We start from the raw sequence: 25,053 nt of genomic DNA, 5'->3' as shown, positions 1-25,053 counted from the left end.
TATTTCATTTGTGAAATTGGTGACGGGGGCCCTGGTAGACAATGGCATATTGGTATTCTTCCGCTCTGCTGAGAATGTTCGAATTTACTTTTCAATCGACATTTAGTCGGGGAGCCAGTCTGTGCTGAAAAGCCGAGATGCACCGTACATCTGTTTTTTTAATCCCTAGAGGAAACCATCAGCAGTGCGCACATTACAAATGCTTGCGTTTTAGACGTGAGTTTGCTGCTAATAGTGCGAACCCATTAACCAGAGGGATGGTCGGACAAGAAATCAATCGGACTACTCATGAGTAGGTTAAGATAAATAGATGACGTCACTGACTGCGGTAGCCTGGTCTGTCGTAGCCACGTCTGTCGACTAACTCCCGATTCTGTTCTGGTCACCCGTCACACTGGTGTTCAATGGATTCTCTCGCTTTTGTTCCACTGTATCGGTTACTCAAGTGTACATACCCAAACTCGTGAGCGATTTCGACAGATGTGTGAGCATCCCTCAGTCCTTGCATTGGGAATAAGAAAAAGCGCGCTGTGCTCCCGCTGTGAATTTTCAAAGATTTATGTGTTCACCTATGACAGATCAATGCTTGGTATTCATTGTACCATAGATTCGATAAAGGCAAGAAAGTAAAGTGTGAAAGATGAAAGCGTTGGTGGGGAGACGAGTTTCCTAAAGTTCGTACAAAATAAGTCTCATGCTTTTGTACGTCATTTTGTCCTCTGTGTTCACTTGATCCCCAGGACAACCATTTGTGGCAGGTGAGATCGCTTATACAAGTAATTAGCAAACAACCCAGATGGTCACGTGTCCGGAAGGGATCGAAAAAGGGGACAGTCTGTGAGCGACCATCCGTGTGGATTGGTTTGCCCTCCAATGTGGTGGGAGAATAACGATTGGAGAGCAGTGACCCAGTTGAGGATGTGCTATTCAAGGCTGTCCAAGGAAATCATTGGTAGATTCGAAACTGGCGCACTGGAACAACATGTCTGAAATATCATAGTTCGGGCGAATAGTATACATCCCGCAACGACCCATAGCTGATTGAAAATTGCTCCGCATGCTTCAAGGCCTTTTGGTGCTACTTGACTGGGAAGTCCTGGCAAGCGAGTCAGTCGATCGACACAATCAGAACAGTGACTGGGACGTGGTTTGAGGCGTCGGACTAAACCAATCCCATCGCTCAAGCCGCACGTTCGTCTGTGATAATTTAGGAGCTAGTGGAGTAGCGGTAACACACTCGCCCCGCATGGCGGATGTTCGGAGCTCAAATCTTGACAAGGTCAAGGGTATGCACTGCTGGCGAGCTTTACTAGGGACGAAACTCGAGTCCAGTGCCCCCCACTTGGTGTGGACTTACTAGAATACTTCTGCCAGGGCAGAAGGAGGGCTCTTCAATAAAGGATGATGTGAACGCAATTAATGATGATACTTGTAGGTTTATCCCTAGGGGGAAGGAAAAAATTGCCAACTCAGCGCGACTCAGCTGAGGCCATTGCATATTTGAACATAAACTGAGATTATGACAAATAAGCCCATTTTCATCTCAACTTGGTTTTCATCAGAGATTCAACTGAACCGCTCGTTTATAACATTCGTGAAAGATGTGTTCAAGTACAAAATAAAGTTGACACAAACTCGGGACTGAGACGAATCAAGAAGGGTGAGCCCAGTCGTGGGCTATCAAAAAGTTTTCAGCAACCTGGTGAGTAGCTTACTTTATGAAAATGCACTGCGATATCTCGAATATCGTGCCAACTGAGGCGGCCTGTGTGCAGCACATTCAGTTGTAAAATAGCATAAACGAGGGATTCAGTTGAGTCTCTCGTGAAAACGAAGTTGATTTTCAAAAGAGTGTAAATCTCGAAAACAGTCTGATTTGGGTTCAAGTAAGACTTATATCTGACGGAAACTCGGGACTGCGCCCACCGGATGAGCCCCGAGAACGGTGAAACCACTCATAGTTTGTCTAAGACTGTTCAGCAATTTTGAGAGTAGCTTCCTTTATGAAAATAAGCTGGGAATACCTTTAGGAACCGTCTGAAAATAAACTGTTCGATATTTTTCACTACAAAACTGTACTTACAAGCACTTTCTGGACAAAACTTCCATGGTTTTCGTGAATACACACTCATTTGAAAACTATTTTTTTTTCGAGAGACTCATCTGGAGCACAGCTCAATCTCTCGTTTGTGAAGTTCTCAGGTTTCAAGTAGAACATAAGGTTGACGGAAACCCGGAGACTGCGTCTACCTGATGAGCCCCAAAAAGGGAGAAACCGGTCGTGGGCTGTCGATGGATTTTCAACAACCTTATGAGTAGTACATTACAAATATACATGTATCACGATAAATCAAGTATCGTAGCGACTGAAACATGAGTCGGCCTGGTGCAGCACATTCAGTTGCCTTAGAACATCACAAACGAGAGATTCAGTTGTGTTCCAGATGAGTCTCTCGAAAAAACCAAATTAGTTTGCAAACAGGTGTATATTCGCTAATTTCGTGCAATTTGGTTTCAAGTAGAACATAAGGTTGACGGAAACCTGGGGACTGCGCCTACCTGATGAGGACGAAACCGGTCGTGGGCTGTCGGTGGATTTTCAACAAACTTAGGAGTAGTACATTACAAATATTCCATGGTCTTCATTATAAACCTCACTCAACTGGCGTGATTTTAATTGCACCTGCGAGGAGCTGTTATGATCATCCCTGTTTTTTACGGATTGCATAGATCCGTTACACGAAAAGCCTGATCGGCACTTTCCGAGTAGATTTGTGGAAAACATTACGATCGATTACGTGTGTAGTCAGTCACGACGTTACATGGTAATGTACTTGAAGCGACCCACAAAAAACAGTTCATTATTTGTGAGTGGGTTACACAGTTATGGATTTCCTGAGTACAAGTCGTACATAAGAAAGTCTAATCTTGAGGCGTGTTGTTGTTGATGATATCATAACTTTGACTTGAACAATACTTGATTTGTAATCGTAGCGTTTTCACTACGAAGCTCTTCTTTCTTATTCGAACTGGAATGACAATGTGTGGAAATATGGCGGAACACGCTTCTCGTGAGACTGTTAATAAAACTGTTGAAAGTCCGTGATCGTTTTTGCCCCCGAAACCGCTCATTAGTTAGACCCACTTCATGAGCATCTTTCATCCTGATGTTCTACTTAAACCCGAACCAGTGACATAGTCAGTTGCAAACTGATTGGGTTTTAACCAGAGTTTCAAACGAATCCCAGCTGAACTTCACCCTTCAGCCAAATGTTAGCATAAAATTCGTCTTGTGCTTCAGGTGATGTGATATTCCAGATTTTGGAACGACTGTGTACAATAAATTTCACATAGTTTAGGTTCAAAAAGAACCTAATGCGGACGGAAACTTGGGGGCTGTGGCTACCCGATGAACCTCATGATGGACAAAATGGTTTGTCGAACAGTGTGAGTAGTGCTACTCCATTAGTAGTATTTCATCGGAGGAACATAATTCGGCATCTCAAATATCGTACCAAAGGAAATATGAGGCCATCTTCATGCAGAACATTTATTTGAAGGACATCGTAACTGCAGTTTTAAGCCCTCGTAGTCCATCCAGAATTTTGCTACCCGCGCTGTCCTTAGCCGACCATGGCTGTAGGCAAATCAATTTGCCACACTGATAGCTACTTTCTCGTGCAGTGAAATCCACGGAGCGTGAACGAGGCGGACGGTAAAGGGTTGAGCGAGGCGCTAATATGTGGTTGACTATGCAGTTCTGACTGGAAGAATGCGATGGGACGATAATCTTGTGGCCCGGGTGGGTTAATTGGTTGTCGATCAGTGATGGTTGATCTGTTCACCAAGGTTGGCAACTGGCTTGAAAACGTTTCGTCAATGTGCGAGAGGGTCTCCTCAGTGCGCGTTAGCTGGCGAATTCCCAAGTTCTTGTTAATTTTGTATAGTTTATAAATGATATGTAATAACCGCAGCGTGACCGGTTGTTTGAGGGCTCTCTGACGTTTATTCTCAACAATTATTTCAGATTTGTGTTGCGTTGTAGCCTGGGCCCCTTCCACCTGGTTGGCTCGTTAAGTAGTTCCATTCATTCCTTCATTCCGATTGGCCCTTTGTACTTTTCTTCTGCGTTGCGTTCCAGCCAGTATGCATGCCGTTTGCCTAGTCGATCGAACAAACTTTATTTTCAGTAGTTTTCTCCCGTTTGTTTGGTTCTTCTGCCTTTTCGGTCTCACTGTGGACTTCAAGTGGCTTAAAGGATAGCATTTTTGCCTAATACAACCGTCATTTTTATCTTCTGACTTTCGTATGCGGGTGTCTCTCAGTGGCTTCGACTGTTCTGCGGAGTTTCTGTCGTCTCGATGGCTTTTATTGGCTTTTTATACAGTTTTTGGCCTGGTTTCTTCGACATTATTCAATCCTAAGAAGTAGGTAGACTTGATCGATTTCTGTATGTCCGTTGATGGCTCTCTCATTTGTATTCTACACCTCCATAAATTCACGTTCATTCTTTCTTCATGTTTTGGCCACTTAATGGACACTGCCCCCAGTTGAATCTATGTCCTTCCTGATTTTTGTGGGAGTTTCACAGTCATGTCGGTCAACTGCAAGTTGATTTTCGTGGTGTCTGGTGGTCCAATTTAGTGTTTTTTTTTACAGTTTTTAGTTATTTTCAGCTTTCTTTTTTTATTTTGACGGTGTTAATCGGCTTATACACTCGTATTATTTTCTGTCTTGCGGTCATTTCTGAAGAATCGGTAAAGTATGAGATGGTAATCTCTCCACTCTCTCCTTGTTGAATTGTTGCGTTGGTCGGGTGATGTGTTCCTTGGAGTCTCCAGTTACCATTTCTCGAGGTAGCCCATCACCGAATGCACATCGGTGAGTGATGGAACGAACGTGGTCACCCGATTAGCCTGCACCGATTGCCCGCCTTTTTCCGATGAAGAGTGGCTTAAGTCAATACGCAAACCCCACCCGTAAGGAACATAAGCATGGTCGAGTGAATAATTCCGGTGTTCTCTGGATCCCAGCAACAATCACAACCACTCTTGCGCCTGGTTATCAATCTACATCCGTCTTGTGACACAAACCGCGCTGTTCGTGAGATTGGAGCAATATTTCCCGGTCGATCGACTGTCAGCATCAAAACCAGGTTACAACTGCTGTCAGTTTCTTTGCAGACTGTTTGATTGAGCGGTTGGAGGCACTTCAGAATGCTCAACATATGCCAGCATTAGGTCCCCTCACTCACTCACTTTTTCTCATCTTTTCATTCTAGGGCTTTTAATTACATTACGTATAACTAGAAGAACCTTATGGTTGTACGGCAGTGAAGCATCAGTGCCAACACTGATGTTGCTGTCTTTGATGATGATGATGATGAATCATTGCTTTGGACGAATTTGGATTGTCAGCGTTACTTCCGGCTGCTTGAGATCTTTCGATGTATTCGACAAGACAGCGGAAATCTGTGGGACAAGTTTCGTTCGGGACCAGTGAGTGAAATAAACGAGAGGCAGTGAGTCGAGTCGCATCCAAATAGCTTTTCCAAATGACAAAATCATAATGTTCCACTTGAAAGAGAAATAAAAACCACAGGATTTAGACTGCTTAGCCTCAGTAAAGTGGAAAGTCATCACTGAGGAGTTCAATCCCATTTTCAAGAACGGAAACTTCCACCACCATTAAAATCGCATGCATACGTTGTCCACAGTAAATAAAGTCTGAATAAAAGCGAGCCGGCTAAAGTGAGTAACCCCTACAGCGTGAGATTAGCTTCATTTTGTCGTATAAAAATGATGTACTGTTTTCCGAACAGTTGCCCAGCTACCTACGAAGTTGGGTTTTTGTCAGTGCCAGCGTAAGTCACTGATATCTCACCTGGTCATCACACGTTGAGAGCAAACATTACTATTTTTACTCGATGGTTTTTAAATTTTGTTCCTGACAGTCAGCTGAAGTGCGCATGAAGACGGAGCACCGCAGTCATTTCTCTCTCACTGTCCGTTGTTCGACTGATTTTCTGCGCATAATCTGTTCGCCTTTCAGCGATCGATTTGGAACGCATCGGTCACGTGACTTTGGAAGTCACATATTCTTTGGATTTTGCTAAGTGAGCTTTTCATGCAAACAAGTCTCTTAGCACTTTGAGAAAAAGTGGTTTCTCTGTCGTCACTGAACGACCATGCGGTTGATTTTGACCGCATGCTCGCAAGTAGATAGGAACAAGTCTCTTAGCACTTTGAGAAAAAGTGGTTTCTCTGTCGTCACTGAACGACCATGCGGTTGATTTTGACCGCATGCTCGCAAGTAGATAGGCTCGTTACATTGGATAACTCTTTTTTCATGCAACCCTGTTGTGAAAGCCTTTAAAAGAAAAAAACCAGTTACTCAGTACAACTTCTACATAAAAAGTTATTTATAGGAATCTGAGTAACTCTCCAATCACCGATCAAGGTGATATGATGGTTGATTAGGGTATTTTTGCAACAGGCTTTTGTGTTGCTGATCGGTCTATGGCACTGCTGTGCTGTGCTGGGAGTCCATCGAGAAGAGACCAGACGGTACTCGGTTGTGACCATAACCCGTTGAGCTTCCCTGGGTAGTCTGTGTTATATTCACGAAGCTCTGGTTGAAGACCCTAATCGTTCTCCCATTGAGGTGTTGGCACCATGGTAGTATCCAAACCCGCATACACTCATGAACTGCATACAGCAGGGTTTTTTTTTCAGAAAACCGGTGTTTGGTGAATCCACTCGGTACTGCAAGTTAGGGTGGCTGGGCCAAGTGTTACACATACCGAGACGGACGTTCTTTATTACCTGATTCAGAGTAACGGAAGCCCATAGATCGACAGAATTTTACACAGTAGAAAGGAAGGAAAGATGTCACGGTGAGTTTGAGTGATATTGGTGCTGTCTGTATTCCAAGGTGAGGTCCACTTGACCCATCCTGTGATTGGTTAGAGACATTGAGCCATGTCAGCAGCGTTCATTTCATCAGTGTCCATCCAGATTCTGTGACCGAGTGTTGGAGGCGTAGGCACCTCAGATGTTTATGGTAGATTGTCCCAATTTCCGCTTCCCCGGTCAATTTCTTTCTTTTTTTTCATCAGAAGGCTTTACTGACGTGGTTGTGCGGCAGTGAAGCACCACTATTCCCATCTGCCGGTGTTCTAGATGATGATGATTGATTGATTGATTGATGATGATGGTGATAATAATAATGATGATTGATTGATTGATTGATTGATGATGATGATGATGATGATGATGATGACGATGGTGATTATGATGATGGTGATGATGATGATGATGATGATGCTGATGATGGTGACGATGATGATGATGATGATGATGATGATTGGCCAGAAGTAACTTCAAATACACTCCAGTTGGTTTCAGATCAGTTGGTATGGGGGGCAACATTACTGTTTGATAAGTAATCATACAGTACAACAAAGTAAGGCTGACTGAGTAAGCATGTCTCACGGATTCTGCATCACAGTGTTGCAGTTTCGGGAAACAACGAATACGATCTCAGCAGATCTCAGCCGTCTTGTTACCGCAGCTGTGTCCTCTCCACTGAAATCATCTTCTGTTCGAGCGTATCGGCCTAGACGGATGGGTGATTAGCGCATGAGTGTTCAATTGCGAGCATTCAAAATTGATTTCTCCAAAATCTTGAAATCGAATCCACTCACTTCAAGGAAAGACTCAAAACGTTCTCCATAGCTGCTCCCGACCAGAGTCTGTGCAAAGTGCGCTTCGTATGCATGTGTCCTAATACGGAAACATCACGATTTTTCATATTGTAAGGCATTAAGTTTTGATCTTCTCGTCTTTTAGGTGGCTGCATTTGAAGTCTACAGTGCACCAATGAGAGTTCATACGCCGAATTTTGCCTATTAGAGTGACATCTGACAATATCCGCTCGGCGTATAAATTCCAAACAAGGATACTGACTTGTGAGTGCAACTTCTCCACTGCAGTCAACAAAACAAGACAATCGTTCAGCTGCAGCACCCCTTCGGTGCCTAGCTGCCGTGCCACCCGAAGTTTGCACGAGGACTGGGATACTGCCAGGTTGCCCAAGCCTAGATAGGGGAAGTCGAGAGGCAGAGGTCGAGTTCGAACCACGAACCTTCCGGTCAGTGAATACGCGCTCTAATCACTTAGACCATCTCACCCCCTCCACTGCAGTCCCCCTCACTAGAACAAGGGTGTCGGTTTTCACTCCTCTGTTACTGAAACAGAAGGGTGGGAAACGTACAAAAATTTACCTGCTGTGATGCTATACTACTTATGGTGGAATTCCCAATAACTGTATTTTCATCCAATTATTTATCCTGCCTACATAATTGTCTTGCAAAGCAAACGGTTTTGTAACAGTTAAAAATTGATTCTACATTCGTTGTTTGGTATGTGGTTACACGTTCTCACTCTTCCGCCCAAATATGTACGCCTGAAATTGTTCGCACTTTTTCGTTCACGTCTAGCGGTTTTTTCATACATAAATAGGGGATATGTGGACTGGCAAAGTCAGCCTCATATCCCGATAGACTTGTTTCAAACACATCGCTCAGTAGAATTTCTATACAGTGACGTCCACGGTAAGCTCCACTTATGTAGAATATAGTGGTAAGCATGCAGAGTTCGTCCCTTGAAAGCTGTTGTTGTATGTTGTATGACGTTTGACAAACGTACAACATTTTTCGAACCAGAAACAGGATTAGAACATCTGATTCACCGCGTGTCTCTCCTCTCCCAAGAAGGATTACACCATCTGTTGATTGTTTCCAAGAAGTCATGTTATTCTTCTCAAGAGCGAGTCCTTTGAAGGAATATGGATACCGCATCGTCAATGGTTGTCACAAGTGGATATCTTGGGTGCGAGCATATCCAGTCCTCTGAAAGGTTAAACAGTGTGCGACACCTGAACAATATTCCATGAGGCCATTAGAGTGTTTAATTTGATCAAGATCTACGGAAAAACAAACAAACCTCGCGGTTTTGATAGAACTGTAGTGTTTGCAACTAAAGCGATGTGTTTTGCTGGACTTTGTCTCAGGAACGAAATATCAGTTGTTGTTTGAAATATATTCAACATAACCCAGACAGTAGCGGTAACAAATCCAGCTCAAAAAGAGGAATTTTTCTGAGGTGAAAATGATGTTACGCGCAAATCAATTGGTATCTCAAAGTCGGTCCGCGATATTCGCGACCAAACCTAATTTGATGTTATTGCATATGGTAGTTATTAAAAATTTTGTAGAACAAACACGGCAGATGTACGTGTTTTTTGGTGGAAACTACTCATAGGGTTGCTGAAAAATTCCTTCAGCATATATACATATATTTATATATATGTATACATATATATATATATATATCAGGAAATGCTAAGTTCCCAGTAGGACAGTGGACAATATCCTGCAAATCGCTTTAGTGGTACAGCGCATCAGACGGGAATAACATGGTTATTTCCGTGAAATTCTCTAGTCCGAAAGGGAAACATAAATTCTGTGATCGAAGGCATTGATGCGCCGTTTTGTCTAGCAGTCAAGAGCGCATTATCATCCACCCGCCCCCCTTATATTCAGCTTGATTATTGTTTGCTCGCTTGAGCCACGCTCACCTTCCACAGGCATCATAGGAGGCGAGGCGATCAATAACCCAACTATTCTACTTTACCAACCTGATCCTAAGGTATATAGCTCCCTTAACTGCGTAATCGACCGACTGGAGGCGTTTTTAATTTGGCAACATGGGCGGCTGCTGGTTGGACGATCGGTGCCTTCGTGCTTGCTGGTAGACAGCTAGCAATGCTCTCGACTGCTCAAGCTATAGGACTTCGCGACCCCTGAGTTGAGCCATCGGTTCCCTCAGCCACCGCTCATTTGGAAATTCAGACAGCGACCCCTTTTCGCTCATTCAAAACTTCATTTTTAAACCACACTCTTGGTGTGAACGGTGACAGTAATTCACGCGGAAGCCATAAAATTGCGGGCGAAATGTACCCACCAAACCATGCATTGACGATGTTTCTTCGTAAGTTGACAGAATGTTTGCTAGTTGATTTCATTCGATCAAGGGTCCTCTCATGGGGGACGGAGCCTTTGGCCTGTTGCATAAACTATATCAATGGTCGGCGAATGTGGCTTTCTGGGCAGTGTTCTAGTTTAAAATGGCTCTTGATGCATAAGTCAACTTCAGATGCGGAGGGTGTTATGATTTTGATACATTAAGATCCGCCTTACACTTGAAGTGCCAGGGAACACGTCAATCATTCTCAAAGGTTTCGACGGCTTAGTTCATCACCTTAATGATGTGCTGTCTCACAACGATGTCCTTCACTGAAGTACATTGGATATCATGGTGATAAACGGCACAAAACCTGACTTATCAAACTGTAGGGTAAATTCTATCTGAGGACCAGAAGTTCAGAAAGTTCCTTCTGCTGAATACCTTTGGATTTTGATCCTTTTGTCAGTCTGATGTGCAACCGTCTTGATACTCGTTGTTCCCCCAACTGGGTACTAGAAAACCCACAGACCCACCCACCTCCCGAAAGTAGCAACAATAACCTCCCAGTTGATTACCTCTCATCAGCGTATTCCTGTATTCACCGACGTAACTTTGATGCCGCAGCGATAACTTCACATGATGATCGCTGGTTTTTTTAATTGTCCTCTGCTCTCTCTTGTTCTGACATGCAGTATGCAATAGGTCACACACTCTGTTATCACGAATTGTGAAGATGCAAGCTGGAGAATGTTACATTAGACAGTCAACCGGATATAGGCTGCAAAAAAAGGAGACTGTCGCGCGCAGCGTTTTCACGTCACGCATGATGCAAATGCGTAGCAAAGCGGAGCACTGCGAGTGAGCCTGTTTCTTTACACATAAATCTGGCACTTCAAAGGAACTCGAATCTATAAGAGCCTCCCTGTTGGCTTGTTTCCACGCGCACGTTGCTATTTCGTGTCCAGGATGAGGTTGCATACGGTGTTTGTGTTGGCCGCATTGCTTCATTTCGGAATCACGGGTAAGTAAGCTGTCTTTGGAGTGGTTGTTGTTGGACGCATGGGGGACAGTGATTATTATAAGTTGTATGGTACTTAAATGTCCTTTTAACAACTGATTCATACGACCTTAGAATGTAGGCGGCTGTTAGTGGGAAACACAGTTCAGTAAGTAAGTCCAAAAACGTTGATTTGTAACATGGACCGAGCGCTCTGTAGAAGAGGTTAGCTAACTTCCTGCGACATAGCCCTTAGATATAGTAATAAGAACCAAAGCAGGTCTGGACTAGTTATATCCTGTGAGTCGAAGGTTGGGAACGCCAAGGCCTTGGTTGATAAAACATACATCAGAAAGGTCAAAATCACTGTTACACTAACCTTATGATTGTGGCAGTCTATTGCCTGATCATGCCCTTCGTATCACAACTCAACGCAAAAACTCAGACTGAAAAGAACTTTGTACATTAAACTGTGCGTATTTCGTCGCAGGTGTTTGGGGCATTTGTAGAATTCATGCTCCCATCACCCTCGTTTGAACAGTGGTCATCCTGTCCTGACAAAAGTATGACTACTACATGAACCACGAAGCCATCTGTTCCCACAGGTTTCATTTGTTTGTGGCGCTACCTGACTGGGAAGTCTTGACGGGCGAGGCAGTCGATCAACAGAACCAAAATAGTTACTGGATCGTCGTTCGAGGCATCGGACAAACCAATCAATTTACCCAAGCGTGAACATTTTCACCTGGTTAGACGTGAAAATTCAGATGAGTCCATTATGGTATGGTAGAGGAGTGATGAGACGCTTGCCTCGCACACCAAATGTGCGGAGTTTAGACCCCAACACGGCGAAAGATATGGACTGCTGATGTGCTAGAATAAGAGCGAAACCCGAGTCCAGTGCTCCCCTCCTCTGGTGTGGACTCAGATGAATGGCAGGGCAGAAGGCCTGTTTAAACGAAGGAGGTGCGAACGTGAAGATTACATATTTATTCTCCCAACAGATACTGGATCACCAACACTGCTTCCAATAACTTAAATGCGACTTTTGACTCTGCTGATGGTCGGACACCTTCGGTGAACAAACGGCGTCTACCATACATTCTCGAATTTCCTTAAGACACTGTAATTCAAAATTCTGAACTTTTGAAGGTCTGTGGTAGTCTTGGTTTAGTACATCTAGGGAAGACTGTCACCTGTTCTTCGCAAATTTGCCATTGATACGGTCATGGAAGACGCGCTTCCGACCTCAAATATCAAAATCTTCTGGAAGCATTTGCTCACCGTTATTGAGTATGCTGAGGAGGCTAAGAAACTCAGTGTTTGACCATTGATGTACTCAGCGTATTGCCCGAGAGTGGTGGCAACACGGGATCAGTGATGGTGAAGAGCACCGAAAGTTTTCGGACGGAAGAGTTTGTACCCGACTGACATGCTGACCACACTCCACATGTTGGGAGGGAATTTACCGGTGATCGACTTCTCCAAGACGATTGAGCCCCAGTCGCACAACCGTGAGACGAGTGAAAAAAAAGTCCGGGAAGTTGGCAGAGAGACTTGAAGGCCCAGAGCAGCAAAGCCAGTTATTCCGGTTATTGCCATCTCCCTGGATGACGGCCTCGAGGCTGAATCTGTAAATGGTTAGAGACTTTCGCATCTCCCTATCAAATCTATCACTTTTAATGCGTAGCTTCCCCCAGTGCTTCCCTTAGTGTAAAGTTCAGTGCTTCTGGTGGATTCATGGGCCACTGGCATTAAATAATGTCCTCAGTGCACAGCTGTTCAATCCGGTTTTACCCCACCACTGGCGGAAGAAACTTTGGCAAATGGTGGTCCTCCGAGTCCACGTTCCACAGAGTCTTCGTTGGTGTACCTAGACAAGTAGCGAAAATTACATGCCATTTTAGCCCGAAAAAAAAGAAGGTTCTGGATAAACAGGACCACGTATATGCCGGACATGTCTGATGGTCTGAGAGAACGGGCTGTAGGTGGAAGAGGGAGATAGTCAACCTAACCGATCCGTGGTTGACAAAATACACAGCCTTTTGGATACATATCTATCAAGTCACCTTCATGCCATCGCACCAGATTAGGTCAAACTTCATGGCAGATCAATAACAAAAGGGTGTGGCGAAGACAATACGCCAGAAGATGTCCTTGTTCCGGAAATTGCTTTAAGTTTGGATCGCGCCGACTGATTGTCTCTTTAAGACATGCTCCACTAGCCAAATGGGATTCATTGACTTTTATGGGCGATGTCTTTACACCTTTATGTCAATCCAAAATCAAGTTTGTAATCCAAGGAGTAGGAATAAATCTGTATTTGAAGTTGAAATGGCAACTACGGTTGAATTGCACTCACAGTAAACAAAGCAGGGATACTAAACACCAACCGTCCAGATGGTCTTGAAGTAATACTATGTTATCCATACATGGGCAGTGATGACCAGAAGGAGCAAACATACCTTAATGTAGCGAATACACACTCATCTGAAAACTAATTTGGTTTTTTCGAGAGACTCACCCGCAACCCAGCTGAATCTATCGTTTATGATGTTCTAAGGCAACTGAATGTGCTGCACCAGGCCGACTCATGTTTCAGTCGCTACGATACTTGAAATATCGCGATACATGTATATTTGTAATGTACTACTCATAAGGTTGCTGGGAATCCATCGACAGCCCACGACCGGTCTCGCCCTTCTTGGGGCTCATCAGGTAAGCGCAGTCCCCTGAGAACATCATAAACGAGAGATTCAGCTGAGTTCCAGGTGAGTCTCTCGAAAGAACCAAATTAGTTTGCAGATGAGTGTATATTCGCTAATTTCGTGCAATTTGGTTTCAAGTAGAACATAAGGTTGACGGAAACCCGGGGACTGCGCCTACCTGGTAAGCCCCAAGAGGGGCGAAACCGGTCATGGGCTGTCGATGGATTTTCAGCAACCTTATGAGTAGTACAATACCCTAATATACTTCACAAAAAGTGGGTATTCAGTGGAGATGTGAACACAGTGAGCAGATACATGTATGCTTCCAGATATTACTCATAGAAGATATGACGGGCAAGAACTTTGTAATTCGCTAAGTGGTCTTTATTTGTGAAGCCTCCTTCCTGTAGCACACCACTGTCTGATAGAAGCGGTTTGTCGTGCAAGAGAAATACACAAATCTGTCACTAGTAAAAAAATTGTTTTCTAAAAATGCGAACAGCTATCAGCTACTTACGGCGCAACTGCATGCTACTGATGAGTTTGTAAGTAGCACAGTCTGTTTGCAGTTTAAACTGTCACGCCCACGGTTAACCACCCGTCAAGTTGATTTGTTTGTATTCATTCCACCGCTGTTGGTAAGCGTTCAGATACCGCTCAGACAAATTAGAAATAAGCACAAGAAATCTCAGTTCCTGAGGGTTCGCAAAAATGCGTTTCATGCTTTCATACACCATTTTGTGTCTTCTGTGTTCACATGATCCCGAAACACCCATGTGTGGCTAGCGACATCGCTCATATAAGTGAATAGTGAGCCAACTCAGACGGTCATTGGTCTGGATCAAATAGGAGAAGGGAACAGTCTGTGACTTAAATAAAATATTTTGTTATAAACGCTCATTTGCATATCAGTTTGCTTTTGACCCGAAGGCTCACCTGGAACCCAGTCTTGGTCATGATGTTTCTAGGAGTTCGACGAATCTCCAACAACATTATGAGTAGTGTATTACGCGTCTACACATTCTAAGCGTAAGAAAAACGGCTGTTGTCCTCTTTACCTGATGCTCCGTATTTAATGGCTTGGCACGCCGTCTGTTATTCTGAACATTCCAGCACATGTTCTGGTGTTAGTTGCAGAGTAGTCCATCGGTCTTCACTTGCGGGACTGACCACCGTAGAGCGAATGAGTCACAGAGATAACCTGGACGTATACGAGATTGCTACAAGGTGCTTATTCCATCCATAAGTTCAGCTAGCTAACAGTAATTGTTTTACATTCCTTGTGGCCTGTATGAACCAGCAGTCAGCTGCCCTAATTAATCTTTGGTCAGATTTTCGAAAGAATGTTTCTTTGCTCCGCATGCATTCGCCTAGATTAGCATAAAAAGCATGGGTTCGTGCAAACAGAGAGGGAATAAGTAGGCAAGTACAGGTTGGTGGAGGAGCGCGCCACTGGTTTACTACACACCGTCCTCCTATAACACCATGAAAAACCTACTAAATAAAATAAGTGGCGAAAATGATGAGACAAGTAGCACAAGTAAAACCAAACATAACAATGCCCGCGACAAAGACCGCGCGAGTAACTACCAGAGAGAACAATCAATTCTAACGAAGAATTTGTCTTAAACTTTTAGACAAACATGAAGAAAGACAACAGCCAAAACAAGCTACCGGAAATTGGCGAAAGCAGCACACAAAGAATTATGATATGTACCTGGAAATGGCCATGAAAATATGGATTAAAATTAAAGGGACTCTGACGGAAATATTCCAAAAAAAAGTAACAGGTTGGAAGGAAAACACAAAACGAGCAACCTGCAGAGATGCGACGGAAAAGCATACAGACGCACACCAAAACACCACAGAGAACACCGAGCAAAAATCTCAAGCAAGCGAAACGATGAAAACACAGATATACACTTCGCAAACAAATCAAATGACAGACGACACTGAAGACGAATTTCAAATCATAACAACAGAAAACACTCACCGCCACAGAACACACAAAACTGAAGGTATACCAGGAAGAGACACAACCATTCGTTCGGCATCGACAACAACCGAGTTTCCACCGGATAACATGACAGACACTGTGGAAACCGATGAATTCACACCGGAACAAACGGACACAGAAGCAACACAATCGACGGATGAATGGAGCACACCGACTGAGGTATTGCTCAACTCATCCACACCTGCACCTGCAACCGAAACAACCACTACCGTGAAGAATGAGTCGACCACACACGAGATCACTGAGACGGTTGGCACGCTCCTGACTGACACTCCCCAGTCCGACCACGTATCGAATGCAACTGAACCGACTAGCAGTTCGCTCCCGACGACAACCGAGTTTCCACCGGATAACATGACAGACACTGTGGAAACCGATGAATTCACACCGGAACAAACGGACACAGAAGCAACACAATCGACGGATGAATGGAGTACACCGACTGAGGTATTGCTCAACTCATCCACACCTGCACCTGCAACCGAAACAACCACTACCGTGAAGAATGAGTCGACCACACACGAGATCACTGAGACGGTTGGCACGCTCCTGACTGACACTCCCCAGTCCGACCACGTATCGAATGCAACTGAACCGACTAGCAGTTCGCTCCCGACGACAACCGAGTTTCCACCGGATAACATGACAGACACTGTGGAAACCGATGAATTCACACCGGAACAAACGGACACAGAAGCAACACAATCGACGGATGAATGGAGTACACCGACTGAGGTATTGCTCAACTCATCCACACCTGCACCTGCAACCGAAACAACCACTACCGTGAAGAATGAGTCGACCACACACGAGATCACTGAGACGGTTGGCACGCTCCTGACTGACACTCCCCAGTCCGACCACGTATCGAATGCAACTGAACCGACTAGCAGTTCGCTCCCGACGACAACCGAGTTTCCACCGGATAACATGACAGACACTGTGGAAACCGATGAATTCACACCGGAACAAACGGACACAGAAGCAACACAATCGACGGATGAATGGAGTACACCGACTGAGGTATTGCTCAACTCATCCACACCTGCACCTGCAACCGAAACAACCACTACCGTGAAGAATGAGTCGACCACACACGAGATCACTGAGACGGTTGGCACGCTCCTGACTGACACTCCCCAGTCCGACCACGTATCGAATGCAACTGAACCGACTAGCAGTTCGCTCCCGACGACAACCGAGTTTCCACCGGATAACATGACAGACACTGTGGAAACCGATGAATTCACACCGGAACAAACGGACACAGAAGCAACACAATCGACGGATGAATGGAGTACACCGACTGAGGTATTGCTCAACTCATCCACACCTGCACCTGCAACCGAAACAACCACTACCGTGAAGAATGAGTCGACCACACACGAGATCACTGAGACGGTTGGCACGCTCCTGACTGACACTCCCCAGTCCGACCACGTATCGAATGCAACTGAACCGACTAGCAGTTCGCTCCCGACGACAACCGAGTTTCCACCGGATAACATGACAGACACTGTGGAAACCGATGAATTCACACCGGAACAAACGGACACAGAAGCAACACAATCGACGGATGAATGGAGTACACCGACTGAGGTATTGCTCAACTCATCCACACCTGCACCTGCAACCGAAACAACCACTACCGTGAAGAATGAGTCGACCACACACGAGATCACTGAGACGGTTGGCACGCTCCTGACTGACACTCCCCAGTCCGACCACGTATCGAATGCAACTGAACCGACTAGCAGTTCGCTCCCGACGACAACCGAGTTTCCACCGGATAACATGACAGACACTGTGGAAACCGATGAATTCACACCGGAACAAACGGACACAGAAGCAACACAATCGACGGATGAATGGAGTACACCGACTGAGGTATTGCTCAACTCATCCACACCTGCACCTGCAACCGAAACAACCACTACCGTGAAGAATGAGTCGACCACACACGAGATCACTGAGACGGTTGGCACGCTCCTGACTGACACTCCCCAGTCCGACCACGTATCGAATGCAACTGAACCGACTAGCAGTTCGCTCCCGACGACAACCGAGTTTCCACCGGATAACATGACAGACACTGTGGAAACCGATGAATTCACACCGGAACAAACGGACACAGAAGCAACACAATCGACGGATGAATGGAGTACACCGACTGAGGTATTGCTCAACTCATCCACACCTGCACCTGCAACCGAAACAACCACTACCGTGAAGAATGAGTCGACCACACACGAGATCACTGAGACGGTTGGCACGCTCCTGACTGACACTCCCCAGTCCGACCACGTATCGAATGCAACTGAACCGACTAGCAGTTCGCTCCCGACGACAACCGAGTTTCCACCGGATAACATGACAGACACTGTGGAAACCGATGAATTCACACCGGAACAAACGGACACAGAAGCAACACAATCGACGGATGAATGGAGTACACCGACTGAGGTATTGCTCAACTCATCCACACCTGCACCTGCAACCGAAACAACCACTACCGTGAAGAATGAGTCGACCACACACGAGATCACTGAGACGGTTGGCACGCTCCTGACTGACACTCCCCAGTCCGACCACGTATCGAATGCAACTGAACCGACTAGCAGTTCGCTCCCGACGACAACCGAGTTTCCACCGGATAACATGACAGACACTGTGGAAACCGATGAATTCACACCGGAACAAACGGACACAGAAGCAACACAATCGACGGATGAATGGAGTACACCGACTGAGGTATTGCTCAACTCATCCACACCTGCACCTGCAACCGAAACAACCACTACCGTGAAGAATGAGTCGACCACACACGAGATCACTGAGACGGTTGGCACGCTCCTGACTGACACTCCCCAGTCCGACCACGTATCGAATGCAACTGAACCGACTAGCAGTTCGCTCCCGACGACAACCGAGTTTCCACCGGATAACATGACAGACACTGTGGAAACCGATGAATTCACACCGGAACAAACGGACACAGAAGCAACACAATCGACGGATGAATGGAGTACACCGACTGAGGTATTGCTCAACTCATCCACACCTGCACCTGCAACCGAAACAACCACTACCGTGAAGAATGAGTCGACCACACACGAGATCACTGAGACGGTTGGCACGCTCCTGACTGACACTCCCCAGTCCGACCACGTATCGAATGCAACTGAACCGACTAGCAGTTCGCTCCCGACGACAACCGAGTTTCCACCGGATAACATGACAGACACTGTGGAAACCGATGAATTCACACCGGAACAAACGGACACAGAAGCAACACAATCGACGGATGAATGGAGTACACCGACTGAGGTATTGCTCAACTCATCCACACCTGCACCTGCAACCGAAACAACCACTACCGTGAAGAATGAGTCGACCACACACGAGATCACTGAGACGGTTGGCACGCTCCTGACTGACACTCCCCAGTCCGACCACGTATCGAATGCAACTGAACCGACTAGCAGTTCGCTCCCGACGACAACCGAGTTTCCACCGGATAACATGACAGACACTGTGGAAACCGATGAATTCACACCGGAACAAACGGACACAGAAGCAACACAATCGACGGATGAATGGAGTACACCGACTGAGGTATTGCTCAACTCATCCACACCTGCACCTGCAACCGAAACAACCACTACCGTGAAGAATGAGTCGACCACACACGAGATCACTGAGACGGTTGGCACGCTCCTGACTGACACTCCCCAGTCCGACCACGTATCGAATGCAACTGAACCGACTAGCAGTTCGCTCCCGACGACAACCGAGTTTCCACCGGATAACATGACAGACACTGTGGAAACCGATGAATTCACACCGGAACAAACGGACACAGAAGCAACACAATCGACGGATGAATGGAGTACACCGACTGAGGTATTGCTCAACTCATCCACACCTGCACCTGCAACCGAAACAACCACTACCGTGAAGAATGAGTCGACCACACACGAGATCACTGAGACGGTTGGCACGCTCCTGACTGACACTCCCCAGTCCGACCACGTATCGAATGCAACTGAACCGACTAGCAGTTCGCTCCCGACGACAACCGAGTTTCCACCGGATAACATGACAGACACTGTGGAAACCGATGAATTCACACCGGAACAAACGGACACAGAAGCAACACAATCGACGGATGAATGGAGTACACCGACTGAGGTATTGCTCAACTCATCCACACCTGCACCTGCAACCGAAACAACCACTACCGTGAAGAATGAGTCGACCACACACGAGATCACTGAGACGGTTGGCACGCTCCTGACTGACACTCCCCAGTCCGACCACGTATCGAATGCAACTGAACCGACTAGCAGTTCGCTCCCGACGACAACCGAGTTTCCACCGGATAACATGACAGACACTGTGGAAACCGATGAATTCACACCGGAACAAACGGACACAGAAGCAACACAATCGACGGATGAATGGAGTACACCGACTGAGGTATTGCTCAACTCATCCACACCTGCACCTGCAACCGAAACAACCACTACCGTGAAGAATGAGTCGACCACACACGAGATCACTGAGACGGTTGGCACGCTCCTGACTGACACTCCCCAGTCCGACCACGTATCGAATGCAACTGAACCGACTAGCAGTTCGCTCCCGACGACAACCGAGTTTCCACCGGATAACATGACAGACACTGTGGAAACCGATGAATTCACACCGGAACAAACGGACACAGAAGCAACACAATCGACGGATGAATGGAGTACACCGACTGAGGTATTGCTCAACTCATCCACACCTGCACCTGCAACCGAAACAACCACTACCGTGAAGAATGAGTCGACCACACACGAGATCACTGAGACGGTTGGCACGCTCCTGACTGACACTCCCCAGTCCGACCACGTATCGAATGCAACTGAACCGACTAGCAGTTCGCTCCCGACGACAACCGAGTTTCCACCGGATAACATGACAGACACTGTGGAAACCGATGAATTCACACCGGAACAAACGGACACAGAAGCAACACAATCGACGGATGAATGGAGTACACCGACTGAGGTATTGCTCAACTCATCCACACCTGCACCTGCAACCGAAACAACCACTACCGTGAAGAATGAGTCGACCACACACGAGATCACTGAGACGGTTGGCACGCTCCTGACTGACACTCCCCAGTCCGACCACGTATCGAATGCAACTGAACCGACTAGCAGTTCGCTCCCGACGACAACCGAGTTTCCACCGGATAACATGACAGACACTGTGGAAACCGATGAATTCACACCGGAACAAACGGACACAGAAGCAACACAATCGACGGATGAATGGAGTACACCGACTGAGGTATTGCTCAACTCATCCACACCTGCACCTGCAACCGAAACAACCACTACCGTGAAGAATGAGTCGACCACACACGAGATCACTGAGACGGTTGGCACGCTCCTGACTGACACTCCCCAGTCCGACCACGTATCGAATGCAACTGAACCGACTAGCAGTTCGCTCCCGACGACAACCGAGTTTCCACCGGATAACATGACAGACACTGTGGAAACCGATGAATTCACACCGGAACAAACGGACACAGAAGCAACACAATCGACGGATGAATGGAGTACACCGACTGAGGTATTGCTCAACTCATCCACACCTGCACCTGCAACCGAAACAACCACTACCGTGAAGAATGAGTCGACCACACACGAGATCACTGAGACGGTTGGCACGCTCCTGACTGACACTCCCCAGTCCGACCACGTATCGAATGCAACTGAACCGACTAGCAGTTCGCTCCCGACGACAACCGAGTTTCCACCGGATAACATGACAGACACTGTGGAAACCGATGAATTCACACCGGAACAAACGGACACAGAAGCAACACAATCGACGGATGAATGGAGTACACCGACTGAGGTATTGCTCAACTCATCCACACCTGCACCTGCAACCGAAACAACCACTACCGTGAAGAATGAGTCGACCACACACGAGATCACTGAGACGGTTGGCACGCTCCTGACTGACACTCCCCAGTCCGACCACGTATCGAATGCAACTGAACCGACTAGCAGTTCGCTCCCGACGACAACCGAGTTTCCACCGGATAACATGACAGACACTGTGGAAACCGATGAATTCACACCGGAACAAACGGACACAGAAGCAACACAATCGACGGATGAATGGAGTACACCGACTGAGGTATTGCTCAACTCATCCACACCTGCACCTGCAACCGAAACAACCACTACCGTGAAGAATGAGTCGACCACACACGAGATCACTGAGACGGTTGGCACGCTCCTGACTGACACTCCCCAGTCCGACCACGTATCGAATGCAACTGAACCGACTAGCAGTTCGCTCCCGACGACAACCGAGTTTCCACCGGATAACATGACAGACACTGTGGAAACCGATGAATTCACACCGGAACAAACGGACACAGAAGCAACACAATCGACGGATGAATGGAGTACACCGACTGAGGTATTGCTCAACTCATCCACACCTGCACCTGCAACCGAAACAACCACTACCGTGAAGAATGAGTCGACCACACACGAGATCACTGAGACGGTTGGCACGCTCCTGACTGACACTCCCCAGTCCGACCACGTATCGAATGCAACTGAACCGACTAGCAGTTCGCTCCCGACGACAACCGAGTTTCCACCGGATAACATGACAGACACTGTGGAAACCGATGAATTCACACCGGAACAAACGGACACAGAAGCAACACAATCGACGGATGAATGGAGTACACCGACTGAGGTATTGCTCAACTCATCCACACCTGCACCTGCAACCGAAACAACCACTACCGTGAAGAATGAGTCGACCACACACGAGATCACTGAGACGGTTGGCACGCTCCTGACTGACACTCCCCAGTCCGACCACGTATCGAATGCAACTGAACCGACTAGCAGTTCGCTCCCGACGACAACCGAGTTTCCACCGGATAACATGACAGACACTGTGGAAACCGATGAATTCACACCGGAACAAACGGACACAGAAGCAACACAATCGACGGATGAATGGAGTACACCGACTGAGGTATTGCTCAACTCATCCACACCTGCACCTGCAACCGAAACAACCACTACCGTGAAGAATGAGTCGACCACACACGAGATCACTGAGACGGTTGGCACGCTCCTGACTGACACTCCCCAGTCCGACCACGTATCGAATGCAACTGAACCGACTAGCAGTTCGCTCCCGACGACAACCGAGTTTCCACCGGATAACATGACAGACACTGTGGAAACCGATGAATTCACACCGGAACAAACGGACACAGAAGCAACACAATCGACGGATGAATGGAGTACACCGACTGAGGTATTGCTCAACTCATCCACACCTGCACCTGCAACCGAAACAACCACTACCGTGAAGAATGAGTCGACCACACACGAGATCACTGAGACGGTTGGCACGCTCCTGACTGACACTCCCCAGTCCGACCACGTATCGAATGCAACTGAACCGACTAGCAGTTCGCTCCCGACGACAACCGAGTTTCCACCGGATAACATGACAGACACTGTGGAAACCGATGAATTCACACCGGAACAAACGGACACAGAAGCAACACAATCGACGGATGAATGGAGTACACCGACTGAGGTATTGCTCAACTCATCCACACCTGCACCTGCAACCGAAACAACCACTACCGTGAAGAATGAGTCGACCACACACGAGATCACTGAGACGGTTGGCACGCTCCTGACTGACACTCCCCAGTCCGACCACGTATCGAATGCAACTGAACCGACTAGCAGTTCGCTCCCGACGACAACCGAGTTTCCACCGGATAACATGACAGACACTGTGGAAACCGATGAATTCACACCGGAACAAACGGACACAGAAGCAACACAATCGACGGATGAATGGAGTACACCGACTGAGGTATTGCTCAACTCATCCACACCTGCACCTGCAACCGAAACACCCACTACCGTGAAGAATGAGTCGACCACACACGAGATCACTGAGACGGTTGGCACGCTCCTGACTGACACTCCCCAGTCCGACCACGTATCGAATGCAACTGAACCGACTAGCAGTTCGCTACCGACGACAACCGGGTTTCCACCGGATAACATGACAGACACTGTGGAAACCGATGAATTCACACCGGAACAAACGGACACAGAAGCAACACAATCGACGGATGAATGGAGCACACCGACTGAGGTATTGCTCAACTCATCCACACCTGCACCTGCAACCGAAACAACCACTACCGTGAAGAATGAGTCGACCACACACGAGATCACTGAGACGGTTGGCACGCTCCTGACTGACACTCCCCAGTCCGACCACGTATCGAATGCAACTGAACCGACTAGCAGTTCGCTACCGACGACAACCGAGTTTCCACCGGATAACATGACAGACACTGTGGAAACCGATGAATTCACACCGGAACAAACTGTGTCTACAGACCGGAACACCACATCACACTCAGGAGACGAGACGGTTGGCACGCTCCTGACTGACACTCCCCAGTCCGACCACGTATCGAATGCAACTGAACCGACTAGCAGTTCGCTTGGCAACCGAGCCGAGTTTCCACCGGATAACATGACAGACACTGTGGAAACCGATGAATTCACACCGGAACAAACTGTGTCTACAGACCGGAACACCACATCACACTCAGTTACTGAGACGGTTGGCACGCTCCTGACTGACACTCCCCAGTCCGACCACGTATCGAATGCAACTGAACCGACTAGCAGTTCGCTTCCGACGGCAACCGAATTTCCGTCTGATAACATTACTTTCGATCTGGAAACGAGGCTCTCTCCTGCCGTTTCTCACAGTGTCGATATTTGTACTTCTGCACCTTTTAACTATACTTTTTCTCCTTCGCACTTTTCAGCAATCTCTACAGTGTTATCACAGTTTACATCTGAAGTTTCTAGGTTGTCTGATTTTCCATCTGATTCCACTTCGACCAGGGGTGTTCGGTTCACCGCTCCTTTGGACTTGATCCTCCGGAATGTTTCCATTCCAGATGGCTTGTTTGGTCAGCCTCATTTGGGCAAGCCGTGTCAATGTGATCTTCGTTGTGGACGTCGGCGTCAAATGAAGCTGATATTGAAAAAATTTGTGCGGTTATGCCGCTCAGTGTTTTACTTTACAGCCAGGGCTAAGATATTGAAAAAATATGTGAACAGAGTGTTGAATTTGCTGAGAATATCTATTAATCTGTGTGATTATTTATTCTAACTGTTCTCATCATGAGGAAATTCTCATTTTATGTTGAAC

General features: G+C 46.8%; 2 protein-coding genes across 2 annotated transcripts; one reads left to right on the top strand and one right to left on the bottom strand.

Annotated features, from left to right (window-relative positions):
- Positions 1-15,444: 15,444 nt before the first annotated feature.
- T265_03677 (hypothetical protein) lies at positions 15,445-25,014 on the top strand (the record flags this gene model as incomplete). The annotated part of the gene is made up of 1 exon (XM_009168219.1): positions 15,445-25,014. One exon carries the CDS (start codon positions 15,445-15,447, stop codon positions 25,012-25,014), a length of 9,570 nt encoding a protein of 3,189 aa, XP_009166483.1.
- On the bottom strand, positions 15,723-24,560 carry T265_03678 (hypothetical protein; the record flags this gene model as incomplete). The annotated part of the gene is made up of 1 exon (XM_009168220.1): positions 15,723-24,560. One exon carries the CDS (start codon positions 24,558-24,560, stop codon positions 15,723-15,725), a length of 8,838 nt encoding a protein of 2,945 aa, XP_009166484.1.
- Positions 25,015-25,053: the final 39 nt, after the last annotated feature.

This window comes from Opisthorchis viverrini, assembly GCF_000715545.1.
Source record: "Opisthorchis viverrini unplaced genomic scaffold opera_v5_53, whole genome shotgun sequence".
In the NCBI taxonomy this organism is placed as follows: Eukaryota; Metazoa; Platyhelminthes; class Trematoda; order Opisthorchiida; family Opisthorchiidae; genus Opisthorchis; species Opisthorchis viverrini.
Note: the sequence above shows the minus strand (reverse complement) of the source record. Positions and strands in the feature narration are given on the sequence as shown.